Source organism: Mustelus asterias, chromosome 19 (genome assembly GCF_964213995.1).
Source record: "Mustelus asterias chromosome 19, sMusAst1.hap1.1, whole genome shotgun sequence".
NCBI classification, from domain to species: Eukaryota; Metazoa; Chordata; class Chondrichthyes; order Carcharhiniformes; family Triakidae; genus Mustelus; species Mustelus asterias.
Genome location: NC_135819.1, coordinates 27,566,582 through 27,585,849, shown reverse-complemented (window position 1 = coordinate 27,585,849; position 19,268 = coordinate 27,566,582). Strand labels below are relative to the sequence as shown.

The 19,268-nt window shown below is 46.0% G+C and overlaps 1 protein-coding gene across 1 annotated transcript in view; it reads left to right on the top strand.

Annotated features, from left to right (window-relative positions):
* The first annotated feature begins 5,692 nt into the window (after window positions 1-5,692).
* The window catches only part of LOC144507661 (cilia- and flagella-associated protein 54-like), a 191,603-nt gene continuing 178,027 nt past the window's right edge, over window positions 5,693-19,268 (top strand). The window contains exons 1-3 of the mRNA XM_078234818.1: window positions 5,693-5,798; window positions 7,227-7,409; window positions 17,752-17,839. Coding sequence (XP_078090944.1) covers window positions 5,693-5,798; window positions 7,227-7,409; window positions 17,752-17,839 — 377 coding nt within the window. The remainder of the gene's footprint in view (window positions 5,799-7,226; window positions 7,410-17,751; window positions 17,840-19,268) is intronic.

Genomic DNA, 19,268 nt, shown 5'->3' with positions numbered 1-19,268 from the left:
CGTCATGAGGTAAGGGGACCACTTAAATTATTCAAAGAGAAATTGGTGAGTCAGCGTTCTGAGACTACATTGTTGGGCTATATGTCAAACTTAGGGAGAGCTTGTCGAGCCAACTTGTCAGCCTTAGTTAGCATTAAAAAGCGGCACAGCATGTGATGAAAAATGAAATGGATAAGAGATCAAAAATGTGTAGTTTTGTTAGTGAGGAGAAAGTATTAGTGTTATTACCAATAGTAGGTGAACCATTAGAAGCAAGGTTTAGCAGGCCTTATTAAATCGAAAGAAAATGAAGTGAGGTAAATAATTTGATAAGAACGCCAGATAGAAGAAAAACCCTCAAATTGTGTCATGTTAATATGCTCACATTGTATTTTGATAGGGAAGGAAAGCAGAAGCAGGATGTATAGGATGTTACAACTCCGAACAGCGCCGAAGTATGGCAAATAGAAGAATTTCACAGTAACTTAACTGCGATGTTAATATAAGCCTTACTTGTGACTAATAAATAAACTTGTGGTGAACCATCGTTGGTTACCACTGTGGGGTTATTCCAATGTTGCTGTTGGGTTAGGGTGTTGACACTGTGGGGTTGTTATAATGTTGTTGTTGGGCTAGGGTGTTTACACTGTGGGATTAATATACCTGTGGTGGATGCTGTTGTGGCACATCCCGGTCGGGCCCCGCCTCCTGGGAGAGGTATAAGACCCTCTGCTCAGGCGGGACCCCTCCAGTCTGGAATGGTGTACTCGTGTTTAGATAGTTCCATTGTTTGTCAATAAAAGCCTTCAATCGCTGAAGCCTTGTACCTCGTGCTTGATTGTCGTTCATCAATTTTATTGACAAACACGAAACTCTCGAGAGTATGGAGCAAATGCTGAAACCAGAGCCTCTGACGCTGGACCCACGTGCGGTCGGCGCCTCTAACACCTTCGACCACTGGCTGAAGTGTTTCGAGGACTACCTGGCAGCCTCTGCAGCAGTTACTACGGACAACGACAGACTCCAGGTCCTCCATGCGAGGGTAAGCGACACGGTCTACCTCGCGATTCGTGCGGCCACCACTTACCCGAGGGCCATCGAGCTCTTGAAAAAGCGATACACGAGACCACCCAACGAGATTCACGCTCGTTACCTCCTCGCTACACGACGTCGGCAGTCGGGCGAAACCATGGAGGACTACGCCAATGAGCTCTTGCAGCTTGCCAGGGGCTGCGACTGCAAAGCTGTGTCGGCTGAGCAGTACATGTATGACCTCGCCTGAGATGCGTTTGTGGCAGGGGTAGGGTCTTCGTACATCCGGCTCAAGCTGTTGGAGAAAGGGAATCTCAACCTGACCCAAGCGATGGAGATGGCTGAGATGCTGGAGGCTGCGTCGAAAAGCTTGGCTCTGTACCCAGAAGACCATGTGGAGACAACGTGGCAGGAGCAGGCACAAATCCCTCCTCGCCCCACGGGCTCGCGCTCCCATATCGACCCGGCGGCAGCTCCAGGCGGCCCGCGGTGCTATTTTTGCGGAGGAGCCAAGCATCCACGGCAACAGTGTCCAGCTAAAACGGTGATCTGCAGTCAGTGCGGTAAAAAGGGGCACTAAGCGAAAGTCTGCAGATCGAAGCCCAAGAACGGCAGTGCAGCCTGTGACCCTCCAGAACGGAGACAATCTCCATCGGCGTCGCAGTAACCACGAGGTCCGACCACGTGCGAACCCAGGATGACGCCATTGTGGCTGGCGGAGGAGGAGGATGACCACCAGGAGTCGCTACGCTTGGCGCCCTCACCCACGTGCGATTCATGGGGGCGGCCATCTTGGTCGACGACGACCAGGAGCGACCAGCAGGGGTCCTCAGTATCAACCTTGGCTGCCTGCAGTGACGTCCAAGGGCCAACGGTGGCGTCGATCACTCTGGACCAGGCTAAGCATCACAGGCTGGACTGTTCAATGATGAACATCAAGGTAAATGGTCGTACTGTGTATTGTCTGTTTGACAGTGGGAGCACCGAGAGTTTTATTCACCCTGACACTGCAAAGAGGTGTGGACTCCGCGTTCTACCTGCCAAACAGACAATTTCTATGGCATCACGGTCCCGGTCTGTACCGATCCAAGGACGTTGTGTGGTAACTCTGGAGGTGCAGGGCACAATTTACGAGCGATACAGGCTCCTTGTGTTGCCGCATCTTTGCGCGCCAATTCTCCTCGGACTAAACTTTATGGTCCACATGAAGAGTGTGATCCTACAGTACAGTGGGCCACTCCCTTCGCTGGCAGTAGGGAATCAGCCGCAGCCTCCAAATCGTCCAAAGCGCCCCGCATGCAATCTTTCCACACTAAAGATCACCACACCCTCTTTATTTAAGAATCTGGTACCAGGCTGCAAGCCCATCGCTACTAAAAGTAGGCGTTACAGCGCTGAAGACCGGATCTTCATCAGATCTGAGGTTCAGCGGCTCCTCAAAGAAGGGATCATACAGCCCAGTGCTAGTCCGTGGAGAACACAGGTCGTGGTGGTTAAAAGCGGGAACAAACCCCGGATGGTCATCGACTACAGTCAGACCATTAATCATTATACACAGCTGGATGCGTATCCTCTCCTGCGCATATCTGATATGGTCAATCAGATTGCGCAGTACCGGGTGTTCTCCACCATAGACCTTAAGTCCGCCTACCACCAACTCCCCATCCGCCCAGAGGACCGACAATACACGGCTTTTGAGGCGGATGGTCGTCTGTATCAGTTTCTTAGGGTTCCATTTGGTGTCACCAATGGGGTCTCGGTCTTCCAGCGTGCTATGGACCGAATGGTGGACCAGAACGGGTTGCGGGCTACCTTCCCGTACCTGGATAATGTCACCATCTGCGGCCATGGCCAGCAGGACCATGACACAAACCTCCAGAACTTTTTGCGCACTGCGTCTCGCCTGAATCTGACCTATAACAGGGAGAAGTGTGTGTTCCGTACGCGCAGGTTAGCTATCCTGGGATACGTGGTGGAAAACGGGGTCATCGGCCCTGATCCAGACCATATGCGCCCCCTTACTGAACTTCCCTTTCCCGCTCGTGCAAAAGCACTGAGGAGATGCCTCAGCTTCTTCTCTTATTATGCGCAGTGGGTCCCCAACTACGCGGACAAAGCCCGTCCGCTCATCAAGTCCACGACTTTCCCACTCACGCCGGAGGCCCAATTGGCCTTCATGGCTTTGAAAAGCGACATTGCGAAAGCCACGATGCACGCGGTGGATGAATCCATCCCTTTTCAGGTGGAAAGTGATGCATCGGATTTCGCCCTGGCCGCCACACTAAACCAGGCAGGCAGGCCCGTCGCGTTTTTTTCCCGCACCCTTCAAGGTCCCGAAATTCGGCATTCAGCGGTGGAGAAGGAGGCCCAGGCTATTGTGGAGGCCATCAGACACTGGCGCCATTACCTGGCGGGGAAGCGGTTCACCCTGATCACGGATCAGCGATCCGTGGCGTTTATGTTCAGTAATATGCAGAGGGGCAAGATCAAGAATGACAAGATCTTGCGGTGGAGAATTGAGCTCTCCACCTATAATTACGATATTATGTATCGTCCAGGGAAACTCAATGAGCCCTCGGATGCCCTCTCGCGCGGAACATGCGCTACCATGCAGGCGGACCGCTTGAACGCCCTCCATAATGACCTGTGCCATCCTGGGGTCACTCGGCTCTACCACTTCATAAAAGCCCGCAACCTGCCCTACTCGGTGGAGGATGTCAGGTCAGTAACGAGAAGCTGTCGGATTTGCGCGGAATGCAAACCGCACTTTTATCGACCTGACCGGGCACAATTGGTCAAGGCCACTCGCCCCTTCGAGAGGCTGAGTGTGGATTTTAAGGGCCCCCTTCCCTCAACGGACCGGAATGTGTACTTTCTCAATATCATAGATGAATACTCCCGGTTCCCGTTTGTTGTCCCCTGTGTGGACACGTCGATCAAGGCATTCCATGATCTTTTTACCCTGTTCGGGTACCCCTGCTACATACATAGCGACAGGGGCTCGTCGTTCATGAGTAACGACTTGAGGCAATTCCTGCTCTCATACGGGATTGCCTCTAGTAGAACCACGAGTTACAACCCTAGGGGCAACGGACAGGCGGAGAGAGAGAATGCTACAGTCTGGAAGGCTGTCCTATTGGCGCTGAAGTCCAGGGGCCTTCCAGTCTCCCGTTGGCAGGAGGTCCTTCCAAATGCGCTTCATTCCATTCGCTCCCTCCTGTGTACGGCAACCAATGCTACTCCCCACGAGAGGATGTTCTCATTCCCTCGGAAGTCGTCCTCGGGGATATCTTTACCAGCCTGGTTGACGTACCCAGGACCCGTCCTTCTGCGGCGACATGTAAGGGCCCGCAAGTCCGACCCCTTGGTCGAACTGGTCCAACTCCTCCACGCCAACCCTCAGTATGCCTATGTGGCATATCCTGACGGGCGAGAGGACACAGTCTCGATTCGAGACCTGGCGCCCGCAGGGGACGTAGCAACTCCTGTCGCTCCCATACCCCCTGTCACGAATCCCCTATCACTTATTTCTTCCCCGGACGTGGCGCGGTCAGCACCGGGACCAGTGCATAACAGTTATACTCCCATGTACAGCTTGCCTGAGACTCGGAGATCGGCGCCACCACAGAAGGTACCGGGATCCCCTGCACCACCGCTTCACCAGGGTCAACCGGCCCGTGAGTCCTCGAGGGGACAGCCGGACGCTGTTTTGGAGAGAACGCCACCGCAAGCACCTGGTCCGGTGTCACAACCGGTGTTGAGGAGATCACAGCGACGGTGCGGTCCTCCAGACCGTCTGGACTTGTAGATTTTTTTGTATATATGTAATCTGTTTTCGCACCCCGCCGGCCTTTGTTTTCAAAGGAGGGGTGAATGTGGTGAACCATCGTTGGTTACCACTGTGGGGTTATTCCAATGTTGCTGTTGGGTTAGGGTGTTGACACTGTGGGGTTGTTATAATGTTGTTGTTGGGCTAGGGTGTTTACACTGTGGGATTAATATACCTGTGGTGGATGCTGTTATGGCACATCCCGGTCGGGCCCCGCCTCCTGGGAGAGGTATAAGACCCTCTGCTCAGGCGGGACCCCTCCAGTCTGGAATGGTGTACTCATGTTTAGATAGTTCCATTGTTTGTCAATAAAAGCCTTCAATCGCTGAAGCCTTGTACCTCGTGCTTGATTGTCGCGCATCAAAACTTGAAACTCAGACTGAAGAAACAAATCCAGGTGATTCTGAATTTGAGGAAGTATTCAAAAATTGGGATAAATTACTGAGTTATCTCTGGGGGAAAATCAAAATGTCCTGAAGGAGTTGTTACAATCACACATTGGGAACAAACTCGGAAGTACCAAAGTAATTGTGCATGATGCAAATATAGGAAATGTGGTTCCAATTGAGCAACATCTGTATGGACTCAATCCACTAAAGTTTGCACAGTTTAAAAGGAGATTTGAAGCAAGCTTAAGAATGATATGATTGAAGTGAGTTGCAGCGATTGGAGCTCACCTATAGTGATGGTACACAACGATTATGTGTGGACTATGGAAAAGTCAATGCAGTTACAAAGTCAGATTTGTATCCTATTCCTCGATTGGTGGATTGTATTGAAAAAGTAGAAGGAGGAAATTTCATTGCCAAACCTGATTTGCTTAAAGAATCCTGGCAGGAACCTTTATCAGAAATGGTGAAGGAGATTTCAGCTTTTGTGACACCAAATGTGCCAGTTGAAAGTTATGCTGTTTGCATTGAAGAACGTGCCAGCAACATTCCAAAGATTAACCAACAAGGTAATTTCTGGAGTCAGTAACTGTGCCGTGTACATCGGCAATCTGGTGGTTTTCAGTCAGATATGGAAGTAATATTTGGAACATTTAAAGGAATTTGCAAAAGCCCGAGTCACATTGTTAGGCTATACAATTGGACACGGACAGAAGGCCCCACGGAATGTGAAAATGGAATTTACTGGGGAGTGGCCAATATCGTCAAGGAGAAGTCCTGAGATTCCGGAGCATGAGCGGTTTCTACAGGAAGTCCGTGCTAAATGTTCGCAGTGCGGTTGCTGCACTGACCGAGCTGCTGAAAAAGCACAGGAAATTTCAGTGGATGTCTGAATGTCTGAAGGCATTTGACAATCTGAAAACTGTTAACCACTGCACCAGTTTTGGCAATACCGAAACATGCAAAGCTATTCAAGGCGGCCATTGATGTGAGCATTGGTGCGGCACTGTTACAAGAAGATGACAAAAGGATAGAAAGATTTATTAGTTATTTTTGCAGAAAATTAAATATTCACAAAATAAAAATTCCACAATCGAGAAGGAGACAGAGTTTGGTAGAGGCATTGCCAACAATTCACCAGAGACAATTATTTGCATCGACCATAATCCATTAGTTTCTGGAGAAGTTTAAAGATAATAATGCAAGACTGTTTAGATGGAGCTTATTGTTACAGCTGTTTAATTTGAAGATTATACATGTGGCAGAGAGAGAGAATGTGAATGTAGATGTTTTATCACAACTTTGATTTGCAAGGATGGAATGTTCAATGTTGGGGAAGAAAGACTGAACTGGACTATAGTATTATTGAATTTGCTTGCTTAGATGTTAGAAGATATAGGGATGGGGAATAAATGCTGGCAAGCCAGCAATGCCCATGTCCCACAAAAAAACCCTATAGCGTGCTAGACGTTTCCCCTGGGGTTTTTGATTATGTTGATTGACAGCATCATGTGATAGTGGTTAATGGAGGAGCTAGGTATGTCGCAGAAAAAAAAGCTTTCAGTTCTTGATTTGATTTGCAGCTTTGACAAAGAGTCATCAGGACTCGAAACATCAGCTCTTTTCTCTCCTTACAGATGCTGCCAGACCTGCTGAGATTTTACAGCATTTTCTCTTTTGGTTTCAGATTCCAGCATCCACAATAATTTGCTTTTAGCAGAGGTGGGGTAATTGTGCATTGTAGTCCCCCTGCCTGTTTGCAGGATGTATCTAATTTAGACACCCCATAATATTTAGGGTATAGGTATAATGTTCAGTAATAAGAAAATCATATGCATCACATAAGGATGAATTACCCAATAACTTTATTTTCAGTGTGATAATTGGAATGACATTTGTCTACAATCAAATGTTGTAGCTTTCACAAGATAAGATCATTCTCACATTGCATTAAGAGCTGTAGTAAAAGACTGAAGCTCCCTCTGCTTACATTTTAGAACGGAAAGACATGAAACGTGTACCTGGAACTGTTGGGTTCATTGCATCATCAGTAGCTATTGAAAGTTCCAAGCCTGCTGACCTGTCAAATGAAGACTTTCGTGATTTTGATTACATCTTGTGTAAGCCGCTGCCTTCGTCACAGATTCCACTTGTGATTTCATCTTATGCGAATACCATTGGTAAGATATGCACATTATCTTCTACTTTTAATGGTGCATGACAGTATACCTAGAAGTATCAATCAATATGATAGCAGAACTTTTATATATCCATTATATTGTATTTGTGCTGATGGTACCCAAATGTCTGAAGATGAACAAGACACTTTGGGTATTCTAATCATAAGCATAGGCTAACAGAGAAACTCTCAAAATACACAAACTTTCCAGTAAATAGTTTAATTAACCACAAAAATACTGTGTGCCCTCATTGAATTTTAATTTTAGGAAATATACAATGTTAGTGCTTTGCTGGGTGTGCATTTATACAGATTAGGTGCAATGGTCACTGTTGCAAAATCCACAAACCAACAGAAATTTTAAAATGATTCCAATCCACAAGTATCCAAAATGCCCCTCCTAGCTATTTGTTTCTTAAAAAGTAACAACCATTTGCATGGGAGGGTGGGGACATGCATTGTATACTATTGCATTGAGTGACCATAGATTCTGTGAATAGTCTAGTTAGTTTGCTTAACTAATTTGGACAGAAATAAAGGTCTAATTGATTAGTTTGCTTTTGAGTAACAGAATGGAAAATGAGTTGTGTTTCTTCAGAAGGAACTCTTCAAAATGCAGCTAATGAAAATACAACAAAACTTACTCCAACAAATAAATTAAAGAAAGGGTTTAATAAAGAAACATCATTACTCCAAACTTGGGGCCTCGCCCTGGGCCAATCCAAGCTCCCCACAATTCTACATAGTTCCTTATTTATAGTGAATCGGCTGGTCAGCTGACTATGACATCCCTCTGTTATTGGTTCCATGGTTTATTGGGTCAGCTGACCCTTGCATCTCCCGTTGTATTGGATGTAATGTGACCAAAGTTGTCACTAGTTTTGATATCTTGAAGACCAAGATATCTGAGAAGTGCAGTTGAACAGAGGGATCTGGGAATACAGGTACATAATTCCCTAAAAGTGACGTCACAGGTGGATAGGGTCGTAAAGAGTGCCTTTGGTACATTGGCTTTTATCAATCGGAGTATCGAGTATGGCCTTGGTGAGGCCGAATTTAGAGTATTGTGTACAGTTTTGGTCACCTAGTTACAGGAAGGATGTAAATAAGGTTGAAAGAGTGCAGAGAAGGTTCACAAGGATGTTGCCAGGACTTGAGAAGCTGAGTTACAGTGAGAGATTGAATAGGTTGGGACTTTATTCCCTGGAGCGTAGAAGAATGAGGGGAGATTTGATAGAGGTGTATAAGATTTTGATGGGTATAGATAGAGTGAATGCAAGCAGGCTTTTTTCACTGAGGCTGGGGGAGAAAAAAACCAGAGGGCATGGGTTAAGGGTAAAAGGAAAAAAGTTTAAAGGGAATATTAGGGGGGCTTCTTCACGCAGAGAGTGGTGGGAGTGTGGAATGAGCTGCCGGATAAAGTGGTAAATGCGGGGTCACTTTTAACATTTAAGAAAAACTTGGACTGGTTCATGGATGAGAGGGGTGTGGAGGGATATGCTCCAAGTGCAGGTCAGTGGGACCACGCAAAAAAATGGTTCGGCACAGACAAGGAGGGCCAAAAGGCCAGTTTGAGCTGTAATTTTCTATGGTTACATTCTAACAAATTCCCTTTGTTTCCTTTTCAAAATAATTTAGGACAACCATCCTCCAGTATTCTTAATAACTTGCCAGTACCTGCACCCCTTTTTGTAAGACAGTCGGATACCTGTAGATTTGCACCGACTCAGTTAAGTTTGGAAACTTCCTTGTTTTTCAACATTTGCTTAATACTGGCCAAATCAGTTCTTAATCTGAAACCAAAAGAGAAAATGTTGGAAAATCTCAGCAGGTCGGGCAGCATCTATAAGGAGAGAAAGGAACTGATGTTTTGAGTCCAGATGACCCTTTGTCAAAGCCTTTTATCAGTTCTTAATCTTCTTTCCACTACACTTTTCGTTGAGTGAACATTGTCCATATAACACTCAGTTGGTACTTTCTTACCCAATGTGCCCATAAAAAATAATTTTGTTGATGTGTCTGATAAATATATCCCCATATCCAACGCTTCCACTAACGCTCGGGTTTCAGCCGCCAGTATGCTTTTGACCACCCTTCTTATTGTCTTTGCTTCCCAGGCCAAGGGGCAACATTTTCCTTCCTTACCTCCCAGGAATATTATGAATCCAGCACCGCTCGAATGTCTATCTGGTAGATTGGCAGGTGAAGCATCATTAAACACAACCAAGTTCACATCTTCCGGTTCTCCTAGTGCCGGAATTTAATTACACACTTCCCTAATTCTAACTTTTTTCATGTTTTATTAGCCTGCAGGATCTCTGACTATGGTGCGCTTCAACATATTATTGAGCTCCAGGACATTATAGCTCCCACCTGGTCTTGTCTGTGTGCATAGCCAATTTAGCTGTCCTATCATACCCCTCAACAACTCGGTTTCTTTTTCGTTGGCCCCTTCCTCTTTTTCCCCCCATTGACTTTTCTCTGGTGATGGAAACGGGATTAATACTGTTTAGATATCCCTGTTGACACATTGTTACACAAGATTTGTCGGATAAAGACCAAGATATCGAAAAGCACCAGCTGCTGGACTCTCTACTTTGTGTTTTCAGCTTCTCTATTATCCTTTTTACAAATTCTTCTGTGTGACCCCAGAGGAATTCATCCACATGCATTATAAAAATTCCAGTTAATTTTCCTTTAGCCTTCCAGTAAAACATTGCTGGATCTGCTTTTAACTGGACACAGCTGGTCTTCAACAATACAGATCATACAGAGAAATACCAAACCCTTGATGCATCACTTAACCCATATGTTCCATTTCCACAAATGTCCCTGTGTATTACCTGCTTCTTTGGGTGGCCTCAAAATAACCTCTGAAATGTTTCACCCTGCAGAAATGCTGCTTTGATATCAATTGAATGGAGGCTAGAACAGAAAAAAAAAATTTTGGTGTCATTTTCCTTGGCTGTGGATGAATCAACCCTAATGTTTCTCCCATCCAAATATTCCTCATACCCAGGCGCTACTAATCTGACGTTAGCTTCATATGTTCCATCTTGCAAAACTTTCTGTGCAAACCGACTATGGGGCAAAGCAGGCTGCCTTTCATCTGGTACCTTGGTGCACACCCCAAACTCCTTCCAACTGTCCAGCTCCCTTTGTTTGGCTTCTCTTTCTACCGCAAGCTCCATTTTGTTTGCAGCTATCAATACTCCCTTATCATGGGGCTTCTGCTCCTATTCCTATCATTGGTTTGATTCCTAGCCTTCCTCATTAAACTCCGGCCTCTACTGCCGTGTCTGTTTCTGTCAGGGCTGCTACTTCCAGACCGCTGTTCTCTGTTGACACACCTTCGGTCACAGATTCATGACTTTTTCCTGGGTTCACGAATGCTTACTGTCTCATCCTCAGGACTTAGGTCTCGCTTTTTTTGTTTCCATCTGTCCACCCCATTTTCCCAATCTATAGCTTTGGCTTCTTGCCCTCGCTCTTGGATGTTGAGCCAGTGTTTGTACTTTCCTGAGGCCTTTCCTGCTTTCCCGATTGTCGTGGCCTCTCTCCACTCTTCTGACCCTTTGGGTATGTATGATACCACTGTGCCTACTTTGGGTAGCTGAACCTTTGAAGTAGCAGCTTCATTCCCTACTTCACTGGTACTTTGTTGATCATCAGATTCCCTCTCATCTATTGTTGACTGATCCTCATAATGACTCAGTATGTGCATGTGAGGTGCCTCCTGCATCTTGCTCAGATGCTCCAGATTCATACCCAAGTCCCACTGCTCTTGAAGCGTGGGCTCGCGCTGTCTGGTTACCATGTTGTGCTATAACTACCTTGCCGTCTGTTCCTATCACTTTCCCAGGCCCTTTCCACTATTATAGTAGATCCTATCCCCTTTCTCAAAGTATACCCCCAATGGTCTTGTGCGATGCCTTATGGACCTTCTTATCCATTCTGAAACCTCAGCCTTAATGAAGGCCTTTCTCCCTGCATGCATAGCGTTTAAGTGTGCAGAAAACATGGAGCTAATGCTTGTCCCTTCTAGCACCAGGAGAACATCTGTTATTACCGACGGCAACTTTGGATTCCTCCCGTATACCAGCTGGTATGGACTATAGCCCCCCACCATTTGTAACAAATTTTCCGCATGCACTGCCCATGCTAATGCAACCTGCAATTTACAGCCCGGTTGATCTGCCAAACTTTTATGCAACATGTCTTCTATAACTGCGTAATTCCTTTCACAGAGGCCATTGCTGAATGGGCTCTCTGCTGCAGTGCGCATTACTACAATATTTAAATTTTCACACATATCTTGAAACTCATCATTTGCGAATTCGCCCCCATTGTCTGTCCAAAATTTAGACGGTGCCCCCAATCCTGTGGGCCATAATTTTATCAAAAATGGTCTTTTTATCTTTGCTGTAATCACCGTGGATATGCTAAACCGGGTGGCCATGTCCACAAAGTGCAACAGATAGACACCTTTGTCCTTGTCCCATATCTTCAGGTCCATCGCCACTACATCATTGAAATCTCGTGCTAGTGTTAGACTCACGACGGGACGTGGGGATGTCCTTCTATATTTTATGCAAATTTCACACTGGGCTGATATTTGTTCTATGAGATCATTATACCCTTTGTCCAGCACACCTGCATCCTGCAGCAGTGCTCTCAGCCTCTGTGGTGCTGGATGACCAAACTGCTTATGGAGTTTCAGAATAATCTTCTTTTTGTCCATCGTGCTGTTGTCTGTTAGCGACACTAGTGCCTCATGAATCCTTTGGTCTGATAATTTCGGTTCACTTAAAGGAAGACAATAATGGCCAGATCTTGTAAAATGTAGGTCCATAGTTTTATCCTGTTTCAAATCGATGGTCATCTGAGCTTTCTTCAATCACATACCTGCTTAACAACAAAGGTATATCAGTGGAAACTACATCTGTACTTATAAATAAACTGATTCCCGCAATCCTACAGGGAAGTACCAACCTTTTGGAGAACGTTAAAGTCGCCAAATCTAAAGCAGGTGGAAGTATCTTGTTCTTTTACTTTCTTTCAGTCTTTATGATCAAGAGACCCTAAATACCGATCTAGCCAATCTTGGCTACAGATAGCGGACGTACATCCACTCTCTAAAACAGCACAGTTGAAAGAGTCTATCATCAGAACACTCATTATGGGACTCAACTTTTCTGCCACCAAAGCAATGCCTTCCTGGTCCTTACCCTCGTCACTGTTGGTTTCCACGTATTCTGTGTCACATGTGGTTTCAAAGACCTGATTTCTTCTTTTCGGACAGTTTACAATGTAGTGGTATGGGGGAATCACATTGGAAACAGTGATTCCTAATCCCTCTAGCATTCCTTCGATTTAAACGTCTTTTATCAGTACCCCATGTGCGTCTCCTTTCCCCATTTTCAAATCGGTTATAACCATTTGACACCAGATCTGTTATTAATGTAACTGTCTCTGTTTAAAGGCCTTCGTGTACCATTTGGTCTGGCACGCAGTTGAGTCATCATTGACTCCTCTGTTCAGGGCGCTATGGCATTCCGGTCTGCATTGAACAAGGTGGCGGGGAAGGATTGTTTCCCAAAAAACTTTTTTAATGATGCTGCCATCTGATCGAAGAGGAGCTCTGTTCCCCTTAATTGTATGATGTGGAGATGCCGGCGTTGGACTGGGGTAAACACAGTAAGAAGTTTAACAACACCAGGTTAAAGTCCAACAGGTTTATTTGGTAGCAAAAGCCACACAAGCTTTCGGAGCTCTAAGCCCCTTCTTCAGGTGAGTGGGAATTCTGTTCACAAACAGAGCTTATAAAGACACAGACTCAATTTACATGAATAATGGTTGGAATGCGAATACTTGCAACTAATCAAGTCTTTAAGAAACAAAACAATGTGAGTGGAGAGGGCATCAAGACAGGCTAAAAAGATGTGTATTGTCTCCAGACAAGACAGCCAGTGAAACTCTGCAGGTCCACGCAACTGTGGGGGTTACAAATAGTGTGACATGAACCCAATATCCCGGTTGAGGCCGTCCTCGTGTGTGCGGAACTTGGCTATCAGTTTCTGCTCAGCGACTCTGCGCTGTCGTGTGTCGCGAAGGCCGCCTTGGAGAACGCTTACCCGAATAATGGGGCGGCACGGTAGCACAGTGGTTAGCACTGCTGCTTCACAGCTCCAGGGTCCCGGGTTCGATTCCCGGCTCGGGTCACTGTCTGTGTGGAGTTTGCACATTCTCCTCGTGTCTGCGTGGGTTTCCTCCGGGTGCTCCGGTTTCATAGAACATAGAACATAGAAAGCCACAGCACAAACAGGCCCTTCGGCCCACAAGTTGCGCCGATCATATCCCTACCTCTAGGCCTATCTATAGCCCTCAATCCCATTAAATCCCATGTACTCATCCAGAAGTCTCTTAAAAGACCCCAACGAGTTTGCCTCCACCACCACCGACGGCAGCCGATTCCACTCACCCACCACCCTCTGAGTGAAAAACTTACCCCTGACATCTCCTCTGTACCTACCCCCCAGCACCTTAAACCTGTGTCCTCTCGTAGCAACCATTTCAGCCCTTGGAAATAGCCTCTGAGAGTCTACCCTATCCAGACCTCTCAACATCTTGTAAACCTCTATCAGGTCACCTCTCATCCTTCGTCTCTCCAGGGAGAAGAGACCAAGCTCCCTCAACCTATCCTCATAAGGCATGCCCCCCAATCCAGGCAACATCCTTGTAAATCTCCTCTGCACCCTTTCAATGGCTTCAACATCTTTCCTGTAATGAGGTGACCAGAACTGCGCGCAGTACTCCAAGTGGGGTCTAACCAGGGTCCTATAAAGCTGCAGCATTATCTCCCGACTCCTAAACTCAATCCCTCGATTAATGAAGGCTAGTACGCCGTACACCTTCTTGACCGCATCTTCCACCTGCGAGGCCGATTTAAGAGTCCTATGGACCCGGACCCCAAGGTCCTTCTGATCCTCTACACTGCTAAGAATGGTACCCTTCATATTATACTGCTGCTTCATCCCATTGGATCTGCCAAAATGGATCACTACACACTTATCTGGGTTGAAGTCCATCTGCCACTTCTCCGCCCAGTCTTGCATTCTATCTATGTCTCGCTGCAACTTCTGACATCCCTCCAAACTATCCACAACACCACCTACCTTGGTGTCGTCAGCAAATTTCCTCCCACAGTCCAAAGATGTGCGGGTTAGGTTGATTGGCCAGGTTAAAAAAAATTGCCCCTTAGAGTCCTGGGATGCGTAGGTTAGAGGGATTAGCGGGTAAAATATGTGGGGGTAGGGCCTGGGTAGGATTGTGGTCGGTGCAGACTCGATGGGCCGAATGGCCTCCTTCTGCACTGTAGGGTTTCTATGATTTCTCTGAATATCAGAGGCCGAATGCCCGTGACCGCTGAAGTGCTCCCCAACAGGAAGAGAACAGTCTTGCCTGGTGATTGTCGAGCGGTGTTCATTCATAATTAATTGTATCCCTTAATTGTATCCCAGCCATGACTAAAAGAGTATCCATGTGCGACAGACATGCACAGTCCAACAACTTAAAGGCCAATACAGCATCTGGAATCTCCAAATGAAATTTAATTAGCCTGTTACGGCTCCTATCAAAATCTATGATATGCTCTTCCATGGACTGCGTATCCTGTCTCCTAATCCTGTCAAACATCACCCATCCTTCATAATTCTCCTAGAACTCATCTTTCTGGTGAAACCTATCTAGGTATTATAGCAGGAGCTGTAGCCCTTCTTTATTCAGGGCATCTGCTGTCCAATCGGAAAGTACTTTGCTCCTTATCTTGCTCCTAATTGGAAGCGACAAAGCTAATGTCATACCTCGATACTGACAAAAAAGTAAGGTAACAAGGGTCCACAATTCCACTTCTGCCTTCCATTGCCGATATGGTTTGGTATGTGAAAAGACAGGGACAATCTAATCCCACTGATTTACTTCTACTGTCTGCCATAGTTGTAGCACTTCTTCAAAAACAAACACCAAGTTACAATGGGTTTTCCTCTGCTACCAATGTTGCATCAGAAGTAACTCTTCAAATACAGCCAATAAAAATAGAACAAAACTAATAAATCAAAGAAAGGGTTTAATAAAGAAACATCATTACTGCAAACTCCCCACAATTCTACACATTCTTATTTATAGTGAATCAGCTGGTCAGCTGACTATTACATCACTCTGTAATTGGTTCAATGGTTTACTGGGTCAGCTGACCCTTGCATCTTGTTCCCATTGGTCACATTACATTCAATACAAAGTTGTCACCGGTTACATTCTAACAAGTTAGGGTTCCCTTATGGAATGCATCCCAGGGTACTGAAAGAAATGGCAGAAGTAATAGCAGGTGCGTTGGTTGTAATTTATCAAAATTCGCTGAACTCTGGGGAAGTACCGGCTGATTGGAAAACAGCTAATGTGACGCCACTGTTTAAAAAAGGAGGTAGACAAAAGGTGGGTAACTACAGGTCGGTTAGCTTAACGTCCGTAGTTGGGAAATTGCTGGAATCCATCATTAAAGAAGAAATAGCAGGACACCTGGAAAAAAATGGTTCAATCAAGCAGACGCAGCATGGATTCATGAAGGGAAAGTCGTGTTTGACGAATTTACTGGATTTTTATGAAGATGTCACTAGTGCGGTTGACAGAGGGGAACTGGTGGATGTGGTGTTTTTGGATTTCCAGAAGGCATTTGATAAGGTGCCTCACAAAAGGTTGCTGCAGAAGATTAGGGTACACGGAGTTGGGGATAAAGTGTTAGCGTGGATTGAGGATTGGCTATTTAGCAGGAAGCAGAAAGTTGGAATAAATGGGTGCTTTTCTGGTTGGCAGTTGGTGACTAGTGGCGTGCCGCAGGGATCGGTGCTGGGGCCTCAACTATTTACCAGATACATAGACGATCTGGAGGAGGGCACCGAGTGTAGGGTAACAAAGTTTGCGGATGACACAAAAATGAGTGGGAAAGCAAATTGCGTGGAGGATGCGGAAAGTCTGCAGAGATATTTGGATAGGCTGAGTGAGTGGGCGAGGATCTGGCAGATGGAGTATAACGTTGACAAGTGTGAGGTTATCCACTTTGGAAGGAATAATAGTAAAATGGACTATTATTTAAATGGTGAAAAATTACAACATGCGATTGTGCAGAGGGACCTGGGGGTCCTTGTGCATGAATCGCAGAAACCCAGTTTGCAGGTGCAGCAGGTGATCAAGAAGGCAAATGGAATGTTGGCCTTTATCACGAAGGGGATGGAGTATAAAAGCAGGGAGATCTTGCTGCAATTGTACAAGGTACTGGTGAGGCCGCAACTGGAGTACTGTGTGCAATTTTGGTCCCCTTATTTGCGGAAGGATGTATTGGCCTTGGAGGGAGTACAGAGAAGGTTCACCAGGTTGATACCGGAGATGAGGGGGTTAGCTTATGAGGAGAGATTGAGTAGATTGGGCCTGTACTCGTTGGAGTTTAGAAGGCTGAGGGGAGATCTTATAGAGACATATAAGATAATGAAGGGGCTAGACAGGGTAGAGGCAGAGAGATTCTTTCCACTTCGAAAGGAAACAAGAACTAGAGGACACAGCCTCAAAATAAGGGGGAGTCAGTTTAGGACAGAGTTGAGGAGGAACTTCTCCTCTCAGAGGGTAGTGAATCTCTGGGATTCTCTGCCCATTGAAGCAGTGGAGGCTACCTTGTTAAATATGTTTAAGTCACAGGTAGATAGATTTCTGATCAATAAGGGAATTAAGGGTTATGGTGAGCGGGCGGGTAAGTGGAACTAAACCACTATCAGATCAGCCATGATCTTATTGAATGGCGGGGCAGGCTCGAGGGGCTAGATGGCCTACTCCTATTTCTTCTGTTCTTTCCAGAATACTCTCCAGTGACTTTCACTTTAAAGTGCATATCAGGATAGGTTGAGGCTTTTTTGTGATACCCACACAGTCAAACTGTTAACAATCGTAATCTGGGCTCTCGAAGGCTTGTTGACATCTGTGGAACCCACACTCCAGGATCAATCTCAGCCCTTGGGAGAAACAGAGCCAAAGAAAATGGGAAACAAGTCCTGCCTCATCCTGGTGTAGAAATATATTTGCATGCACCACCTTTCTTGTGATCACCCAGAAAAATTATGGGAATAAAAAGAAAGAGAATTAAAGGCTCAAAATGCATTCACTGAAGCAGCACTGGAACATAGAGAAATGCCGGTGGATCACTATGAGCCATAATAGATTCGAAACAAAATTCAGCTTTACATGTTTAAAATCAGCTGTATTAGAACTTGATAACATTTCTCTTATTCTGGTTTAAATAGAGCTGCTTCGAATGAATGGGCAGAAGAGTTTGTGTGCACAGGCCCTCCATGAACAAGGAAATGTTCACTTCTATGTGGGAAACAAGAGGTATTTTTGAAGTTAATCAGATATTTGAATATGATATTATCCTGACAAATAATGTTAGAAATAACTTGAAATGAGTTCAATAAGGAAACAAGGAGAAATTTTGCTACTCGGAGAAAAGTTAGAATGTGAAAGGTATGAGTAGGAGAAGCGATTGAGGCACTAGTTTACATACTTCCAAACTGAAACTGCACAAATACATGAGAGAAAGGGAAATGGAAAGATATGTTCAAGGGTTGAGATTAGGTTGATTTTGGCCAAAAGGGCTGTTTGTGTTGTTTATTCTATGACATTCTTTGTTGTGTCTCACTTAATACCTCACTCATGGTCTCTGCCTGCATACACGAAAAGCCTATTTGGTCCCCTATCTGTTCTACACCTTTTATCACCCTTTGCCTATTTTTAAGTCCATGTGGTGAACCATCGTTGGTTCCCACTGTGGGATTGTTCTAATGTTGTTGTTGGGTTGTTCTAATGTTGTTGTTGGGCTAGGGTGGGATTGATACACCTGTGGTTGTTACTGTTGTGGCACATCTCAGCCCTTGGGAGAAACAGAGCCAAAGAAAATGGGAAACAAGTCCTGCCTCATCCTGGTGTAGAAATATATTTGCATGCACCACCTTTCTTGTGATCACCCAGAAAGATCCTGGGAGAGGTATAAGACCCCCTGCTCGGGCGGGACCTCTTCAGTCTGGGATAGTGTGTTAAAGTTCTGTTAGTTCCATTGTTAGTTAATAAAAGCCTTCTTTTACCGAAGCTTCGTGCCTCGTGTCCAATTGATGCGCATCAATTTTATTAACTAACATTAAGCTCTCGACGGAAGAAAAAAAGAAAGGAGCGTATGGAGCAAATCCTAAAGCCAGAACGTCTGACGTTAGATCCACGTGCGGTGGGCGCTTCTAACACCTTCGACCACTGGCTGAAGTGTTTTGAAGATTACCTGGCAGCCTCCGCAGCGGTCACCACAGATGATGACAGACTCCGGGCCCTCCATGCGAGGGTAAGCGACACAGTCTACCTCGCGATCCGTGCGGCCACCACTTACCCGAGGGCCCTCGAGCTTTTAAAAAAGTGCTATACGAAACCTCCCAACGAGATCCACGCTCGTTACCACCTCGCTACACGACGTCGGCAGTCGGGCGAAACCATGGAGGATTACGCCAATGAGCTCTTGCAGCTAGCCAGGGGCTGTGACTGCAAAGCTGTGTCGGCTGAGCAGTACATGTACGACCTCGCCCGAGATGCGTTTGTGGCCGGGGTCGGGTCTTCATACATCCGTCTCAAGCTGCTAGAAAAGGGAAATCTCAACCTGACCCAAGCCATGGAATTAGCTGAAATGCTTGAGGCGGCTTCGAAGAGCTTGGTCCTGTATCCGGAGGACCACGTGGAGACAATGTGGCAGGAGCAGTCGCAAATCCCTCCTCGCCCCACG